The sequence below is a fragment of the Euprymna scolopes genome, chromosome 15, assembly GCF_053919585.1.
Source record: "Euprymna scolopes isolate OS-2025 chromosome 15, ASM5391958v1, whole genome shotgun sequence".
Lineage (NCBI taxonomy): Eukaryota > Metazoa > Mollusca > Cephalopoda > Sepiida > Sepiolidae > Euprymna > Euprymna scolopes.
Window position 1 is genome coordinate 96583289 of NC_136496.1, and position 19972 is coordinate 96603260.

A 19972-nucleotide genomic window follows, 5' to 3' on the forward strand; every position below is an offset into this window, starting at 1 on the left:
CGTATCCAATATAAAATGTTACTAAAATAATTTTACTATTACAGTATTAAAAAAAATATGTGTAAAAAAAAACTTGTAAATGGTGCAAAAAAATGTTATTAAAAAATACGAAGAAAAGCGCCAATAAAAACACCGTAGACGTATATTATCATTTAAACAGTATATCAATTTAAATATTTAAATTCAGTAAATAAATTTAAATATTTAAATTATGGCCGATTTGGTCTTCTGTACAACGGAATCTTACATCGTTACAACCGCAAGTAAACAAGGAACCTTGCATCTGAAAGATAACCGTTACATAAGATGGTGTGTAAAAGTTTAGACGAAATAAATTCGGATGTGGCATCCGTCATTGCAAACCTATCATTTGGTCCAGAAGAAAATCTCTGCAATCAAATTATTATATAGAAGAATTATATGAATGCCATATAGTATATGGAAAGCTTAAAACTGAATGTTTTAAAAATAAGAGAAGCAACTATCACCTGCTTAGTATTCTTTCAAGATCTGGAAGTTTCTTTAGCTGTTCTCTAACCTCTGCACTAACATCTGCAAGAGCCATTAGATCCTCCAGGGCATCAAGTCGATCATCGATTGATTTTGGATTGCATAATGGAGAGCACAACCAATTTCGGAAAAGGCGCTTACCTGAAATAAAAAACAAATATGTCTATATATGATGAAAATTAGGGAAATAATATTCCAATGTGACTGAGAAATCTAGAAATAAAAAAAGAAAAAAAAAAATTATTTATATGTTCAACATTTCGTTTTTATTTCAAGACTTCCTCGGTATGATTCATTTGAAGAAATAAAATACAATTACAATATTTGAAAATATATTTATGTTTGTAATGTGAAATGGATGCTTTTGTTCCTTTTTTGGATAAAAAAATAAATAAATAAATAAAAAATAGTCGTTAGCACTCAAAATATGACACGTTTATGACACGGAATGAGTGAATTTTTTTTTTTTTAAATGACAAAACCATTGGAATTCAAAAGATACAATGCTTTTTCTGTTTTTTTTTTTTTTTCAAATGAGTATAGTCGTTAGAATTCAAAATGTTGGATGTGTATATGAAATGAAATGAGTGTTTGTTTTTATTTATTTATGGATCTTATTTTAGTATCAAAGTTATTTACTGTGGTGGAAGTTAGTTAACCTGTTTTTAGATTCAAGATCTGTTCTTTTAATAGAAGTGTACTGATTAAAGGAGATAAATTGTAGAAGCCATCACATTATTTGAGTTTGTAATGAGCGCTGATTTAATAAGTCTTTACCGAGATTTATTTAAAATGAATTTAATGAGTTTAGCTATAAGTTACAAGAATGATGATGTTTGTAATAAACGAAAGAATAACGCATTCATGGAAGAATTGCTATTTCTTATATCTCTAAGCCTTTTCTGTAATTCCTGTTATCATCAGATATACGTTGGTGAAACTCAACAGGGTATTAAAGAAAAGTATATTTAAAGAAGCAGAGCTACCAACATTTATTGATTAGATGTATATACCCGGCGTTGAAACATATTGGTCAGCAGAGGGTTTAGTCACATACTAATAAAGACACACTAAACATTCTAATTACTTACAATTTTCCTGAAAGTGAACTATATTGGATTTATGGAAGCAAAAAAAAAAAAAAAAAAAAACTAAAAGAAAACACATCTACGAAAATTAAATGGGGGAAATAACACTCATAACTTAAATAAATAAATGAGTAAATGTTGGTAGTTCTCTCTGTGTGTGTATGTATGTATATATATATATATATATATATATAAATAAAGTGACATCCATCTGTTTCAGGAATGGTCTCTACAAAACTCCTCTTATTTTTAGTTTACAGACTTGAGACTTGATATATAAGGGATTTGGACCTGTGGAACAAATTCGATTTGATTTTTAGCTGATAAAAATAGCCACTTAGGAGTAAAAATTGTAAAAAATTTGAACTTGGCAGGCGTAAGTCGACTAAACGTTATTTCTATGCATATGCAAACATACATTTATTTCTTTAACAATGTTATTTTTTGTATGCATATGAATTTATGTCAACTTCGCTAATTTGTGAGAGACCCCTGAGCAAGATTGAGAACCCACTTCAGCCCCCGATCAGATAAGGCTGGAGAGCTATGTTTTGGTTTCGATTCTAGCTGATGACCCCAAAGTCATTTTTTTTTTTTTTTTTTACTTCTGTATGTCTGCCTAAAACTTTTCACAGAGGCGATGGATTTTCATGAGATCGGTATCAATTTGAAGCTCGACATCTTGGATGACAAATATCGAAAAATTGGTCAAAAACATAAATTCTGTCACTCAACCGGGCTGTTTTCTACAAGGAGGGATTGATTTTTTGTATCAGTTGGATTGACTTGGCCTAATTTTAATATTCCAAACTTCCGGTCGCGTCATGGAGTAGCGGCAAGACATAAGATTTTCTTTCACTTTCTTTTCCGTGTTCGCGTCATGGGTTCGAGCCTGTCTGCCTACTGCCACTTTTTTTTTTTTTTTTTTTTTTTGCTCAACACATACTTCCAAAAACCTGGCACCCAGGCTAGTTTATATATAAAAGGCACTTTATACATGTATGTGTGTGTGAGTTCGTTTCCTATGGACTCCAAAATAGCTGGGTCAATTTTTTTTTAATTTCACACAAATGCACTTGATGTGCCTGGGAGTGTTCTTAGAAAGGTTTTGTATTGGAATGCTTCCAATAATTATCAAAAATCGATACTTGAAAAAATCCGATAAAGAAGGAGAGCAGATTTTAACCAAGGTTAACACCTTATACAGCCTAACATCACAAGTGAATTTGAGAAGTTTTATCATCACACAAGCAGAAAGGTCTAGTGTATAAAATCAACAGTAAGTTCTTTGATATGACAGGGATGGAAGTTTCTGTTTAGAGCACAAATGAAACATATTTAGCTTTTACACTTTAAACCTTAATTTAAGCCATTATATAAAATTATTTTATAAAATCAAAAGTAAATTTTCTACAGTTCAATGTAGACTACAATATATTGTGGATTAAGTCACTGTAGGGAGGCATGTGGAGTTTTCTCCCAGTACACTGCAGAGGGTCCCAGATTGGAGCAGGTAATCAATCAATTTGATGAGGGATTACATCAATTTCAATGACAAGTATGGGAGGGTGGAACATTTGTTAATCCTCATTCAATCCCGGACAACTTCGGGTCTCCCTAAAAGTAGTATATAACAATCAATAGAGAATTGACCTTATAATAATAAATACGAAATCTGCATAAATTAAATTATCATATTTAAGCATATTTTATGATCAGGCAATGCTGGGTAGCCTACTAGTGTATGTATAAAAAATATCTATGGCAATTTAGCTACACAGAGGATATAATATTTCATCCCTGCAGGGAGTCATTATATTAAGCCCACAGATTATTATTATTATTATTATTATTATTGAATGTTTTCATATACCGAAGTAGTAGTTAGTCTTACCTCTGTGCAGCTTAGCCATATATTGTAGATCTTAGTATATAAGATCTACTCGCATATTGTGTACTGTTGGAATAAATTCATTCAAGTGAGGTCCTGCTTAGTTCAGTCATTGACAGTCATGATTTTCCATCTATCTTTCTCCCTCGAGGTATTCGTGAATTCATTATTGCACACCATTCACAACCTCATTCATGTTGTTTTCTCGGAAGTGTTTTTTGATGTATGGCCACAGCTTTCTTTGTAGTTGTACAGACTAGGTTGCAGTTTCTTTCTATCCAAGCAGTACCCATACTGGGTGATTGTCCTGACCATTGTATCCAAAAGGAATTTTCTGATTAGCACAACGAGATACGAAACCATGAACAGAATTATTCCTGATTGTTTCCGTATTGCATCAGTCAACTGCTTTCCATAATCTCACGTTATCCTGATTGGGGGGACTGAAGTGGGTTCTTAACCTTGCTCAGGGGCCGGCCACAAACTAGCGAAGTTGATGTAAATACTGAAAATATATATTGAGTGTGTGTGTGTGTGTGTATATACATACACACACTGCGAAGATATTTCTGACTGTTCTTTCTAGTATATATCATACACCATCCATTATGACTATGCAATTCCTACAGCTACTAAGAAACCTGAGTGATATGGGCAAGGAGAAAGAAGCAACCTTAGTAGAAGTTAGTGTCCCCAATGATGCTGGGTTAAACAGAGTTGGAAGGGAAAAGATAATAAAATGCCAAGGTCTTATGTATGACATGAAAAGAAACTGCAATCTTGAGATCTCTATCATTCCACTTATTATAGGACCAACCATACTCATGAAAAAGAATTTAAAAAATAACTGGCCAGTATACCCAGTGAACCAAGTGCAAAAGAGATTCAAACAATTGCACTTAAAGGGATGGTCAGAATCTTAAAAAGATCTCTTGGTAGGAATATCTGAGTTAGCGGGTGAATGTTTGGCATCTGATTGGATGCTCCATCCCCAATTTGAAGAAACTGATAAGAAAAAAAAAAAAAGACATGTATGCATTATGTTACGTATAAAGCTGCTTTTTTATTAATGCTACTGTTTGTGAAGATAATATTACTAAACAGGTGATTATTTAGTTTGAAGGTTAGAAATAATAGATTTCAGATTGCGTATTGCTTCTATATTTCTTTTCAGCCTAATTACCCAGTTTTTTAATTTAATTCTTGCCTGGCCAAGTAACTGTTGTAAAATCTAAATGTGACGACGTTCAGAATCTATTCAAAATATATAAGCAGAATATTAGTTTCTTTCCTTTCCTTCTCCTTAAAGAAGAGAAAGCTACCCTAAACGACCCCAAATGTACAGTGTGCCCTCCCTCCCCTACTCCAATGACCTGGGATAGAAAGGGTAGAATTCCTTAGCGTCATTTGCACGGTGGTCGAAGAGAGCCACACAGCTCGAAGATGTAATTTTAGCTAAGTACATTTTTTTTTTTTATTTTTGCACACTTTATTTTATTTTATTTTTATATTTTATTTTATTATTTTTAAAACCAAACAAATCTAACCCTCTTTTTTTTTTTTTTTCGTTTGTGCTCATATCATTCTATGTAATTTTATCTTATTTCTCACACATCTTGACCATTCTTGATTCACTTATTTTAAAACAATTTCCTGACAAATTTTTCTTTTTTACCATGTCACATCGACGTAGTAATGGAGAGGGGGAATCCCTATTTAGCTTAATTAAGATGACAGAAGAACTTTATTTAAGTACAATACTTAATATTAACAGCCATGGTAAGGTGCAAAAAAAAAAAAAAAGTGCCGCCCAATTTAACTTTCACTATTCGTAACCTTAATATGCAGTATCTTAGCTGTGATACTAGAGCTATTCTTCCTGAGTGGATGCTATGCTCTGTGCGTGACCTTAATGTCTGCCTATAAATACAAAATACGAATTTCCGATCTGCCATGAACTAGTTCTTGTAACTGGAACAAACACCTAACTGCTAGCTACGAAATCCCAATATACATTTTACCTCCAAGACGATTACCTCTGTCTAACCTGCATGCGCAAAAAAAAAAAAACCTTACCTTCCACTCTAAATCCTAATGTAGACCTGTTTCTTGTAAATTAAATTAATAACCCCTGTCCCTTGAAGGCTAACAATCTGCTCCTTCCCACCAAACCGCCACTTAACTCCTACATTTCACACCGTTTTGTACTGGAATCTTTAACTTCCAGCCCCTAACCCTCACATGCTAACTGCTTAGTCATCAGTAAACATCTATACAATTCTACCCTTTAGACATGCATTGGAGTTCATTCCTATTCCAGTTCGTATTTAACAGCCAAAGTATGTACTCGGAAGCAAAGCACACCGCACTGCATTACACAACTATGTCTCCTCTTAGATAGCTTTGCAACGCTAATACGAAACTGAACCAATGCTCCTTGCTATGCTAAATGTCCATAACTCATACTTGAAAGCTGAAAACAACTTCTCTCAATAATAGAAACTCACTTTGTACCTTCAACTTTATTCGCACCTACTAAAACCAGCCCATATATCTATTTACCAAATTACACATGACTCAAAACTTACTGTTTTATCCGTACTATATTGCACTCGCATCTCATGCCCTGCTGTCATCTAAAATATAGTTTGGGCATAACTCGTAGTTCAATTCTCAACACCTACTCACACTTTAATGTTATACTAGACCCAAGCTCACATAAATAAAAAAAAAATAAATAAAAATAACAATAAATGTATATATATAAAAGAGAAAGCCTCAAACCACATTATCTCCTCCTAACAAGCCTCCTTACAATCATAGTTGCTTACACTGCATGAGCTCTACTCAACCCCTTTATCCAGTAACAATGAAATAACAATGTCCCTAATTCACTTTGAGGAGTGTAACTATTTAGCAGATATATAACCTCTACAAACTAACCCAATAACATCATGCGGGGTCGCAGAAATACCTGGATTAGAACCCAGGCGCGGAGCAAACCCTCTCAGTGGTGACGGACCCAGTAGATCTTTCCAGATCATCCGTCTAGGAGAAGGAAAACTCTGAAACTAAACCAAAGAGGAGGGAGGCCTCTTCAGTCTTGGATGACAACCTTCCTAGAGCTGGTGACTCAAACAAATTACCAGTTTGCAAACCTAAATTGCTTAAGGAGTAGATAGGTCCTGCCTATCGCCTGGCTTCCATACTCCTTCTTTGCCTATTAGTCAGGCGCAGAGATACTATCACAATGATTCGACAGAAACACCCATTGGTAGATCTTGTTTCTTGTCTAGGGCAATGAACGCCGTTTCCCCACTCCCGACACACCCCACCCCTAAAGCTGGGCACTTGAGAATGCTTGAGTACCATATATGCCTGAGCAATTAGATTGGGTTGACCTTCCTCTGATGGGTTGAGGGTACCGGATTGACAGTTACTGGCTGCTGTTTCCGACTGGTAGTACAGGTGCCCTAACTCTTTGGTAGCGCTTAGAGCGGCTGCTCCATCAACAGTTGTATAATATCGGGATGTTTGCAGTGCCATGGCACGCATGGAAAGGGACCCTGCACTCATCCCCGGTGGGCTTTCCTGAGGCCACAGTCCTAGTTGATGGAGGGTCAGCTGATGGTCTACTTGTGATGCATGTGTGATATTCTGCATAACCTCCTGTTCGGCTTCCCCTAACCTAACTGAAACTCGTTAAAAAATATGATGACAGTACAATCTAAAAATAACCTTAAACCAGGCTTAGGGTCAAACAAATCCAACTTGCCTCCTCCCTTGAGGCTTGCATTCACGAACATCCGTGGGTTTGAAACTAATTTAGCTGATGTTGAAGCATTTCTCCTAACAAATACCCCGGATATCTTAGCACAAAGTGAGACTAATCTACACTCTTCCATCCCCTCTAACTACTTTAACATGCCTGGATATCTCCCACTCTGCCGTAAGGACTCTGACAGACATATGCACAGACTTGGAGTTTACATTCGTAATACCCTTCCCTTGACTAGAGAAACAAACCTAGAATCGGATGATCAAGCCTTTATGTGCTTTAGACTAATCATGCAACACAACATTAGCTATTTTTACTTTCTCTACCGCTCTCCCTCGACCCAAGACTGCACCATAATAAAGTATCTGACAGCATAGACACAGCACTCTCCTTCGACACTAGCGCCCAAGTACATGTATTTGGTGACTTTAATGTCCATCACAAAAACTGGCTTGGATTCTCTACTTGCACAGATGCAGCAGGCAGCGCAACTCATAGCTTCTCTGTATCTCACTCGCTATCGCAAATTGTTACATTTCCAACCCGTTTCCCTGATCAGGAAGAACAACACGCATCACTATTAGATCTGTTTTTGACCACAGTTCCTGATGATTGTGTAACGAAAGCCGACAGCCCACTTGGGAACGCTGATCATGCGGTGATAATGGTTGAAATCGCCCTAAACTCTAGAGCCAAAACTGAAGAGCCAGTGCTCAAAACAACGAGATATTATAAAAAGGCTGACTGGGAAGCCATCAGAGATCTTATCAGAGACGCCCCATGGGGAAATATTTTTTCTCTTCCTGCTGAACAGTGTGCAACAGGGACCACTGAATGGTTCAAAACTGCAATCGAAGTGCATGTTCCCATGCGGAAATTCTATAGCAAGCCCCACTCTCCCCAATGGTTTACTTCGACTTGCGCAACTGCCATTGCTCAAAGGCAGCATGCATTCCGCAGGTTTAACCGACATAAGTCCAGTTCAAACAGACAGAAGTACATAGAAGCTAGAAGTAACGTTAAGAAAGAAATAGTGACAGCTAAGAGGGAATTTATGGAAACCACTAAAAAATGCATCGAAGCACAAAAACTAGGAACTCGTGACTTATAGAAAATCTACAACAGTGTAGTAAATAATGGGCAATCAACAATTCCCCCACTAACCAACAATCATGAGGTTCTTTGCTCAGCAACTGAGAAAGCTAACATGCTTGCCAGTCGGTTTGCCTCAAACTCCACACTGTACCCTCTAAACCACCCCCTACCTCAATTTCCTATGCGGACAGACGCCACGCTAGACGATCTAATAATCACCCCTGCTCAGGTGCATGCAAACATAAAAAACCTTGACACTTCAAAAGCATGTGGACCCGACCTCATCCCAGCTGTGCTATTAAAAAAGTGCTCAGCCGAAGTAGCTCCAGTTCTCTCCAAACTCTACAACAAATGCCTTAATGAAGCTTGCTTTCCGGGCTGTTGGAAAACTGCTTCTGTGGTACCAGTATTCAAGAATTCTGGCGAAAGAACTGACCCATTACATTATTGCCCTATTAGCCTCCTCCCACTTTATGCCATAATATTTGAGACCTTAATTAACCATGCTCCTTACAGATGCTAAACTTCTGACTGACCAACAATATGGATTTAGACAAGCCCGTTCCACAGCAGACATCCTCACTGTAATCTCTGAACGTATATACCATTCACTGGACAAAGCGGGAGAGGGCAGAGCGGTAGCTCTAGATATATCTAAGGCTTTTGACAGGGTATGGCATGAGGGTCTCCTCAGGAAGATTAGATCATACGGTATCACTGGTAGAATACTTAACATAATTAAATCCTTCTTAGATAAGAGAAAAATCCAGGTTGTCCTCGACGGTCGTACATCTAAACAACATGATATAAATGCGGGAGTGCCCCAGTGATCTATCCTTGGACCTCTGCTGTTCCTGATATTCATAAATGACCTCCCCGACAAAATTGCCTCTGAGATGGGTATATATGCTGATGACACCACACTCTATAGCAGGCACGACAGGAAAACAAATGAACATATATCTAAAGTAATGGCAGAAACACTAGAGGATGACCTCCAATCAGTAGTGGAATAGGGACAAAAATGGATGGTCACGTTCAATGCCGCCAACACAAAACTGGTTTCATTCAATAATTACAAGAAACCTTCTCTACCACCTATAGCAATGGCCAACGACTCTTTATCTGAGAGTACGTCTCTCAAGCTCCTTGGCCTAACGTTCACAGGAAACATGAGTTGGAACAATTACATCGAGAGCATTGCCAGGGCCGCTGCGAGGAAGGTGGGCTCTCTCTACCGTGCTAGAAAACTTCTAACACCCGAAAGTATCCTGTACCTCTACAAGGCCACTATTCACCCATGTATGGAGTATTGCTGTCATATTTGGGCTGGTGCATCGGCTACTAGTCTCTCGCTCCTTGACAGGGTTCAAAAGAGAGTATCAATATGATAGGCCCTAAACTGGCATCTAAGCTTCAGCCTCTGTCCCATCGTCGAAACGTTGCATCCCTCTGCCTGTTTCCCCTGATAGTAGCCCCCTACACTAAAGTGGCAATGTGCCTTGTTTGGGGTGAAAATGTAATAAAAAAAAAACAACAAATAAGCAAAGAATACCATAAAGTGAAAAATGAGACTCATTTTATGGTATTCTTGTATTATTTTCAGACCCGTGAACTAAATAACCACTTACTTGGTAATATTATATGGGAGGTGACAGTGGTTAACGACACAGACTGACGACCTGGGTATTCCAAGTTCGAATTCAGTTCATTCCACAAAAATCACTTTCATCTAGAATGTTGGCAATCGCTACATAATCCCTCCGGTAAGTACCTGATGTCTTTTTAGAAAGAATTCTGACTAGAAAAATATTGGGGAAATCAATGTCAACAATAGAATTTTCTAATTCATATGATATGATGATAATCTGCTCAAACAATAGCAATAAAAAAAATGAAGCTTAATACATAGCATACCGTTGGAAATTTATTTTCAACATTTAAAACGTATATATATTAAGCATACTTTTCATCAACTGAACGTTATGAGAAATACTCTTTCTGCTTAAACAAAGAAAGTTCCCGCCTATTAATAACTATGGCGTTTAACATTTTCAGGTGATGTTAAACTATACTATGTGCATTACAGAAAACGTCTTGCTACTCTAAGTTCTGGTACAGACTCATTCTCCTATGGCAAAATCATTAACCGGGAATGGTTTCTAATTTGAAACTATCAATATTTACATAGGAGTGTTTAGAAATTCTCACTTCTAATCAATGAGTGGTACACACACAATATTATCAGCTTCACATAGACAATAAAAATTGTAAGTAACCCAATTTTTATGAATGGTGGAGATACCATTCTTACAAAAAGGAGGGAAAGGCAGTCCTTGACATTAAAATAATTTGAAATTTTGTTAGAAAAAGACTTTTAGAGACAACAGAAACAAAAGTCTGTTACTGACAAGGCTAAGTATATCCATCCATAAGTTTTCCTCTTATTTTATTCTGAACTGCCATGTTTTTTACCATGAATCTCAATATGAATAAGCAAAATTTTTTTTCTTTCCAATTTTTACATGATGTTGTAAATAACCTCTTGTGAATTATGTAAGTTTTCAAAATATACATGGCAATTAAGCTACAAAGAATTTTCTGTGTTTTATCCTTGTGAGAATTTGTCAGGCTATAGCGTGGAATTGATGGCTTCATATTTTTATATATTCCCAATTGTACTGGGTTTGCTGGTTGATATTTTGTACTAAGTAAGTTTATACAAAAGTTTTCCTATTATTTTGAACTGTTAGATTTGCATTTATCTCAATAAAAATAAACACACACAAAAAAAAATTTATACAAACCAAAAGGTGTTGAGCATTGGTCAAGTCGATCAAGAAGTGTTCCTTCATTAGTTCCAGTATTAGAATTTTCAATGATGTCTAAATTGATCAAAGTAACACCATCAAGAACCTTAAAGAAAAAAAAAGAAATTTAGAAAAGTTGCGTTTTTCTCTTAGGAATTATCATCTCAAGCTATACATTCTTTAGCTTTCCTTAAGTGTTTTTTATATACATACACATATATATATATATATATATATATATATATATATATATATATATATATGAGAAGAAAAAAAGAGAGAGTTCTGAATTTAGATTCTTGCAAACATATATACTTGTATGTATGGAAAGGGTTGGTAAAAAGAAACAGTTGGGTTCCTTATGAGTAAAGCTAAAGTATCTATGAAAGATCGTGCTAGGGTTATACAGGAATTTCTCCTTTTTCATTCGATTGGTCCTAAATTTAATTTTCAGCCGATCTGTACTTTTTCCTTAGCAATATTTTTGTTTAATTTTCAATGTTCGAGTTGTTCCATTACCTTGAGGTTTTACATTTAACAACATTTTGAATATGGTGGATTTACAAAACTCAGAAAGCATCGATAAAAATGTAAAATATGTAAATAAGCACTTTAAAATATTTTAAAAGAGAAAAATTAGGCAAGTAAGTAGAAAAGTAACTTTTCTTGCCTTTGGTTACAGCCGTTTTTTTTTGTTTGTTTTTTTCTCTCCAGCTTTGTTTTTCTTTGTTGGAAATTGTTAATGATTGCCAGAAAAAATAAAAAAACAGCGGAAAACTAGCATCCCTGTAGACTTGTACAAGTCGTAATTAACTTGCACTTCAGGTCACTACACCCAACAAAAATCATGACTTTTATGGGAAAAAGGCAGAAAGTAATGAAAAAGAGAAAAAACAAAGACTGGAGGTAAAAAAAAAAAAAAAAAAAAAAAAAAAAAAAAAAGAAGAAAAAACTCCAATATTGATAACTAGCAGGAATTTACCTGTATTAGTGAGGCGTGAACGTATGAGACCAGAAGGAAAAGGAGATGTAGAAAAAACAAGAAACATGTTAATCGAGTGGGCCATGGTGAAAGTATGAAGTTTGGAACCTTGAAATTACGAGACGCATGAATGAAATGAGGTAAAAGCTCTGTCTCTCTGTATCTATGTGTGTGTGTGTGTGCGCGCTTGATTCCTGAATTACGTTTGGGCTTTCGAAAATAACAACAAAAAATTGTAATGGAAGCCATGGGAGAATATTTGTAATAGAGGGGAAAATACAAACTACTTTCTCTGTAGGTCTTGATGATAGCGTTGATGGCACTCCTTTATATATCCTTATAGGATTTTATTATAACGAATAAATATGTATGTGGATAATAGTTTAGACATATTAAATTTGTATGTGACATCTCTTATTGCAAACCTACGGTAACTTGGTCCAGAAGGGAATTTCTGCAACCAAAATATATATAGGATATGAAAAAAGTAAAAAAAAAAGAAAAGGGGGGGAAAAAAAAAAAAAAAAAAAAAAGAATAAAGAAAAACAGGGTAGAGGGATAAATAAAAAATATGCTACTTTACCAGACGCTTTTTACCAGAGAATTCTTCACAAATTTTCTCTTCACTCAAAGCAGCTGCTCGGTCAGATGGAATATATTCCTGGAAGTTTTTCATCGTCAATAATTCATCATCAACCAAAGTGTGCTTCAGATACCTGCCGAAAATTAAATATGAAACAACAATTATCTATAATAATAATATCTATATAACAATACACTAAGGCACTATCATATGCGTACATATGTTGCCACACTCCACCCGCCTTTTTAAAAAAAAAAAAAAAATTGTATCATTTAATGACTAAAGATGCAACACAAAAAATATAATTTAAAAAAAAAAATACATTATATATATATATATATATATATATATATATATATATTTGAGCTTGTAAAAAACGTAATCTTGATTTTATTTGAATATAGTGCAATAATATTTGTGCCGGTCATGCATAGAACAAAAATATTAAAGGTTTTGGAGATTTTGGATACCTAGAACCAGGTAGATTTTGAAACTACATTTTTTATCATGTACTCTTGTGACAATTTATCAAGACCAAAGGCTACTTGAGGCAAAAGTTTAATGAATTTATTGCATAGACAGTGAGAGGATTGGTAATGATGGTTGAAATGGGGGAAAAATTTGCTTATTTAAAAGGACAGCTCAACAAGGATTTGTTAACATTGGACTACTGCGGAATTGATATTTGACCTAATTCACTTTTTAGTTAATTCATCACATTTTTTTTTTTTTTTGCGCTTCCGTCTCGATGATTCGAGTAAAACTTACTTGTATTTAATTTGCCCTTGGAGAAGTAAGTAAATAACAAGTTTTTTTTTTTTTAATAAAAATAAAAGCTATAAAAAGATTTGTACCTTGTGATACTACACTTTATCTTTATAAAAATAAAAGTTATAAAAAGATATATGAATAAAATATATTTTTTAAATCTCGATTGTTTATACTTGCTTTATTATGCATAAAAATTGCCTCAGTTTAGAAGGTTCTCCTTCACTGACCAACGACATATATCGCACTTTAATTATTGAATTGTATTAAAAACACACACACACACTGTATATAAAAATCAATCTTGATTACAAAAAAAATAGCAAAACATTGGCAAAAATCCGAACAAGTCAGTTATTTTATATTTATTTCTGCCATTAAAAAGTTTGATTTAAATAATTTATTTAAAAGTTTTGAAAATTATATTTTTTAATATTACTATAAAATTATTAAATATATAATATTATATAAAATTATTAGATCTTTTAATACACTGATCTCTTTATCAGTGTCTGAAATTCTCAGTTATAACATCGGTTGTTAATGTTTTGTAATTAATATAGCTCATTCTTTTTATTTATTTATATTACAATTATTAGTTTTGTTAAAAAGTTCTGTAAATATATTTTTTTTTAAATTTTGCACCCGAACATTCACCCATGTCTGCTATTTGAAGTGTTTACAAACAAACAATGCCAAAGTCAAGGTTGAACAACCAGTATCACTTGAAACGTGCGTCGGCCCTTGTTTTTTGCTGCAGGGTATCTATTCTTTACTTGACCCCTCCCCCCCCAAATATGTTTTGCTGACATTTGGTGAAAACTGAGTCAAACACGTTTGTGAAAAATTTTAAACTTAAAATTCTATTAAAAATTATAGAAAAGTATTATTCTGCTTTTAACATAAACTTCGGGGTTTTATCTTTCTGGTAAAACTAAACATTGTTTAGAAATAACGGATTTTAATAAGCTTTAGAAAAAGAAGTTTTTGATCGATTGCCGGTCACTAATAATCTATTTTAGATTAGTGATAAAGAAAAGATTATTTCCGCTTCCCTAAAAATAGAAATACATTTACAGCAGATACAATACATTTCCACACAAGGTTACCAACAGACATTTATTATAATAGCTATAACTATTTTAGGAAAAAAAATACAGAAAAAGGAGAGAAAAAAACCTTGTTCTTTTATATTTATTCAGCTCAATTTTATGTTAATTATGATATGTGAGATAGAGATTGTTGTGGTGGCACCCACTCATTTACATATGTGGATAATATTACACATAAATAGCAAGACTCAGTTAGTCTGAGTGTGTGTTAACCAGAAGCCACCGAAGGCCGAGCTGAGAGCAGATATGTTCTCTAGCCAAGACTCTCTTACTTGACAACCATTATGTAAATATACTTTTCCTAATACACTTCTTATTGATCTATCTTGTTTGTTGAGTCTTCATTGTATTGCCTTATATGTTATTTGGTTCAACCTGCAAACATAACAATAATAAATAGATGAACGTCAAACATAACAGATATAAAAACATCTAGATTTGCAATGTTAGAAATGAACAAAGTTTACCATAGCATGGCACCTAAAGATGTTACAGCTAAACTGTATCCATCAGCTGCACTTAGATTAACAGTTTCTGCTGCAAAAAAGAAAGAAAAAAAAATCAATACAAGTTTAAGAATGATCAACATTCATTTGTTTTAATTATTTATTCTTAGTAAAAAACATGGCAAAAAATAAAAATCACATTCCAACATAATCAAAAAAAAAAAAAAATTCATTTCTTTTTCATATTCCTTCAAGTTCAAATTATTTTAAAAATCTTATCTGAAATCACTCAATCTCTCTCTCTCTCTCTATATATATATAAAGTAGCGTGCGTGCGTGCGTGTGTGTGTGTGTAGAGAGAGAACTCCTACAGCCACACCACTTGACCAATCATAACCAAACTTGGCAACTAGGGATGGTGTACACCATTTTTCAAGGTTAAGGTCATAGCCTATGTATATACACTCCTACAATCCACACTACTGGACCAATCATGGTCAAACCTGATATGCTGTGTCATTGGCACATTTACAACATCTTGAAGCCCATTCCAAAACTCAAGAATTTTAATTGAACCACAGGTGGACTGCTTTCTCAAGTGAATTTGGTCGTGAAATAGTTAACTCAGGGTTCATATAGATTTTTAATATTCATTTTCAAAGCCTTCTCCAGACAAAATTAAAGTTTTAAAAACAAAATTTGATATATAAAGAATAATATAATAAACTTAAAGACTAATAATATTTTAATTAATATTTAAAAAATGTTTTATTTTGATTTGGAATTTCACTTTGGCTACATCTGTGAAGTATATAGATAACATTGGGTAGCTTCACAATAAAGGGGTGTAACTCTTGTATCGAAAATACTGGAAATAATATGATGCAATTGCAGAAGAATGCATTTATTTCGATTTTATTTTTAATATTAAAAAATATTTTAATAGTATGTTAATATTTTAATAGTATTTGTTTTATTTTTAATATTCCAACACAAATTTTTTACTGAATATAAAAGATACTATTTTCAAGCCCTTTTCAAGATTGATTGAGATTGTCAGACTGACTTCCTCATCTTGGTTGTTATCGTCACAACGTTTCGGCCGCTTTTCTAGGTGTCGCCATTCAATCCTAATGACAATTATTACCCTTTTCAAGATATTTCCCATATTCCAAGACCTTTTCAAGGTAATAATAGAAATAAGGCCTTTTCAAGACAAAGCTCAAAATTCCAGGCCTTTTCAAGCCTGTGCGAACTTTGTAATTGAATTTCACATAGGCCTGCCTCAATAGATGAGTGAAAGTTTTAGTTTTAATTGACCATAAACAAGGCACATTGACCAGCGAGACGCAAGGGACTATCAAGAATTAGGGGCTAGATTTTTAAGGAGCATCCTAAGTTAGTCTGCAACAAGATATTTGTTCACATTATCTTTAAATAAATTTTTGTAGCTTTCTATGTTAGTAATAAATGGAGAAAATACAATTTTTTTTTAAATAGAAACAAAAAAACAAAAACAAAAAACGATTTCAAATACCATCACTAATCATTTTCTTCAAAACTGGTGGCCATATCAGTTCTCCCGACTCATCTCTGAAATAATTTTCCTCAGCAAGGACCTTCAATGTTTTGCTGCTATCCCAGAATTCCGTGCCTGAGGTAAGACCCTCCTTGATTACAGAACCCGGAAGGTTGTTAATCATCTGCAGGAGTTTTGCGGAAGTCTTACCACGTTCAAACAAAACCTAATTAGAAAGAGAGAAATTAAAATTTTTCAAAAACAAGCAAATCTTTATATACATAAAGAAAAAAAACCTTGTTTGTCTATTATAAAAATCAATATACTAGCAGGTAAAAGATTCATAAAATGTGAGAAATTTTAAAACAAAGTTAAAGATGTCATTTCGCTCTTAGTCATTCAAGGACATTAATTGTAATAGAAATGAAGAGAAATCCAAGATAAAATAACATTAATTTCTTTAGGAATAAAAGAAATATATATATAAATATTAAAATGAATTAAATAGCATCATATGGACCTTTTTTTACATTCAATTAATTCATCCATATTTTTTTGAGTAAGATAAATATTTAAATGGAGTTTATGACGTACTGTTTTGAGATTAATGGAAAAATTTTATTTAAAATTAGCCATCAAAGAAAACATCCAGTTGATGTTGCCAACAGTGAGTTGAAGTTCTTCCCTCTTCCTTTCTTATATTCCTTGTGACAGAGGCTACAACGTGTTGGATCCCTACATGTTAACTTGTGTAAACGTGTATGTTACAGAATTCTGAGTGTCTCAACGATATAACATGGTCGTATATTGTGAACCAGAGAGTGTGGTAGACAGAGAAATCCTGGCCTGCATGTGTAAGAAGTGATTTGACTACATGCAACATTCTTCGGATTGGACCACATAAGAGAGCAGATGCGAGGCATTGCCAAGTATTACCCATCTCAGTTTACCCAAAACTTGATGACCATCATATAATCATTAGTATTAGATTATGAAAAGTTATGTTAAAATACATTTTAATTTTAAACTTCTGCAAAATTTTAACTTTAGTATGAAGCACCTTTGACATAAAACATTAATACCAATATATACTACTAAAAATTACCTATAGTTTAAAAAATGTTGGGTAAAATGTAAAATAAATCACACCAGAGCTAAATTAAAATCTTCCAAAATAGAAGTCTCCAATATAATTTTTTTTTGTATCGCTACTTATACATAAAAGGCACTTTGTATGTGTGAGCCTTTTCAAAATCTTAGGAGTCATGGTCAGAATCGAACATTATACCTTACGACTCTACAACCGTACACGTACAGTTTTTTTTTTTTTCATTAAAAATCAAGGAAACCAGTGTTCTATTCACTTTGAAAATAATCTAGAACTTTCTAAGTTTTCATTAATGATGATGTTTTGTTTTACAGCAGGTTATTTAACGCCATTTTAGTAAAAGTTTTTTTGCTTCAAGTTTCTTATATCTTTAAATATTTATTCATGGTGTTACATTTGATGGTTTTATAGATGAAAATTGTTTTGTTTTTCCAGAACCTGATTTGCAAAGGGGAAAAAACATCAATGTTTGGTGCATTTTAATTAATGATTGATTATTTTGGTTAGTTGTTTTATTTTATGGCATATTAACCCATTTCATATTATTTAATGCTAAATCCAGTAATTTTGGAAAAAGTTTTTGTTTGGTTTGGTTTGGTTTTACGGCATATCAACCTTTTTTTTTTTATTGGTTATTTAATGCCGAATTCAGTTTTTTTTTTTGTTTTTTTTGGAATAGATATTTTAATTTAATCAGTGAGTCAAATCAGACTTTTTGTATCATTAGGTGATGTGCTTCCTTCCTTTTTTGGGGGTGGGGTGTAAAGTTGGATTGAATTAAAGTTATATTCTTTTATATAGATTTACTTTTTTCAGAAATGTTAGTATTTTGTTGGAGTTTATTTTTTAAAATAGTTCTTTCATATTGTTGACATGGTAATAATTTTGCCGGATATGCGCGAGATCACCACAATCCAAAAGAAAGTGTTTTACTGTAAAAGGTTCTTGGCATGCAAAACATTCTGGAGGGTCTTCTTTTTTTAGCAGGAAGGAGTGGGTTATGTGCGTATGTCCTATGCGAATACGGGACAAAATCACTTCCTCTCTACGTGGTCTTCTGGCATCTGGTAATCGTTCTTCTATTGTGGGCTTGATTTTGAAAAGTTTATTATTTGGACAGTTATTCCATCTTTCTTACCATTTCTTCATAATCAGATTATTTATTTGTTGTTTGTAGTCAGAATGTGGAATTTTTATATTGCTTTTAAGGAGTTTGAAAGCATTTTTGGCAGCTATGTCAGCTTTTTCATTGCCCTGAATTCCAGAATGACTGGGGATCCAGCAGAATTTGATACTTTTGTTTTGTGAGAGAGGTTGTATTTTTTGTAGCAGTTTGATGAGTAGTGGGTTATTTAAATTTTTATTCTTTAAGGATTCGAGTACCGATAGGGAGTCTGAAAAAATTATAAATTTGTTGTGGGTAAGGTCAGTGATGAGATCTAGTGCCATATCTAAGGCTGTGGCTTCGGCACTAAAAATTGAGGCATGGTCTGGTAGTCGCTTCTGTAAGGTAATGTTAGTGGATACGACTCCGCATCCGGTTTTGTTGCTGTCTTTGGACCCATCTGTGTATATGTGCTGATGGTTTGGGTATTTTTCCTGAATGATAAGGAGTTTTTCTTGATAGGTTAGTGGATGGGTTTGATTTTTTGGGAGGTTATTTAATTCAAGGATGATTTCAGGGTATTTTAGTAACCAGGGTGGAAGGCTTAGTTGGTTGACATTATGGATATTGGTGATTGTGATACCTGCATCTTCTACTAGTGGTTTTGTACGGAGCCCAAAAGGTTTTATAGCTTTTACTTTTTGGTAATATAGATTTTGGTAATTTGGATTGAAGGTACAGTTAGAGGTTGCATTTGTTGGCTGTGATTTTTCTCTATCATAGAGCGAGTTACAATGCAGTTGTAAGCAGGATTTTCTGGGCAAGAGAGAATTTTGGTCAGGTATTGTAAGGCTAGTTTGTCGCGTTGAATTGATAATGGGGGTTCATTGGCTTCTGCATAGAGACTATCGATGGGGGAAGTTCTGAAGGCTCCCAGCGCAAGTCTGAGGCCCTGATGTTGAACGGTGTCCAATATCTTTATATACGACTTTCTGGTGGCACCGTAAATGAAGCTACCATAGTCTAGTTTCGATCGCACTAGTGACCTATATAACTTTAATAGGGTTTGTCTGTCCGCTCCTCAATCTGTGTGGGCAATGACCCGCATTAGCTGTAGGGTTTTATTACATTTATTTTTAAGATGTTTTATATGAGAGATGAATGTAAGTTTTTTGTC

At 34.0% G+C, this 19972-nt stretch overlaps 1 protein-coding gene across 2 annotated transcripts in view; it reads right to left on the bottom strand.

Annotated features, from left to right (window-relative positions):
* The window catches only part of LOC145294008 (DNA mismatch repair protein Msh6-like), a 110108-nt gene that overhangs the window by 47155 nt on the left and 42981 nt on the right, over positions 1-19972 (bottom strand). The window contains exons 16-20 of one of the 2 annotated variants that reach the window (XM_080140964.1): positions 16601-16808; positions 15085-15154; positions 12738-12870; positions 11170-11278; positions 489-651 (exon numbers count right to left, since the gene is read on the bottom strand). In XM_080140964.1, coding sequence (XP_079997090.1) covers positions 489-651; positions 11170-11278; positions 12738-12870; positions 15085-15154; positions 16601-16808 — 683 coding nt within the window. The remainder of the gene's footprint in view (positions 1-488; positions 652-11169; positions 11279-12737; positions 12871-15084; positions 15155-16600; positions 16809-19972) is intronic. The other variant, XM_080140965.1, reaches the window with a different exon arrangement.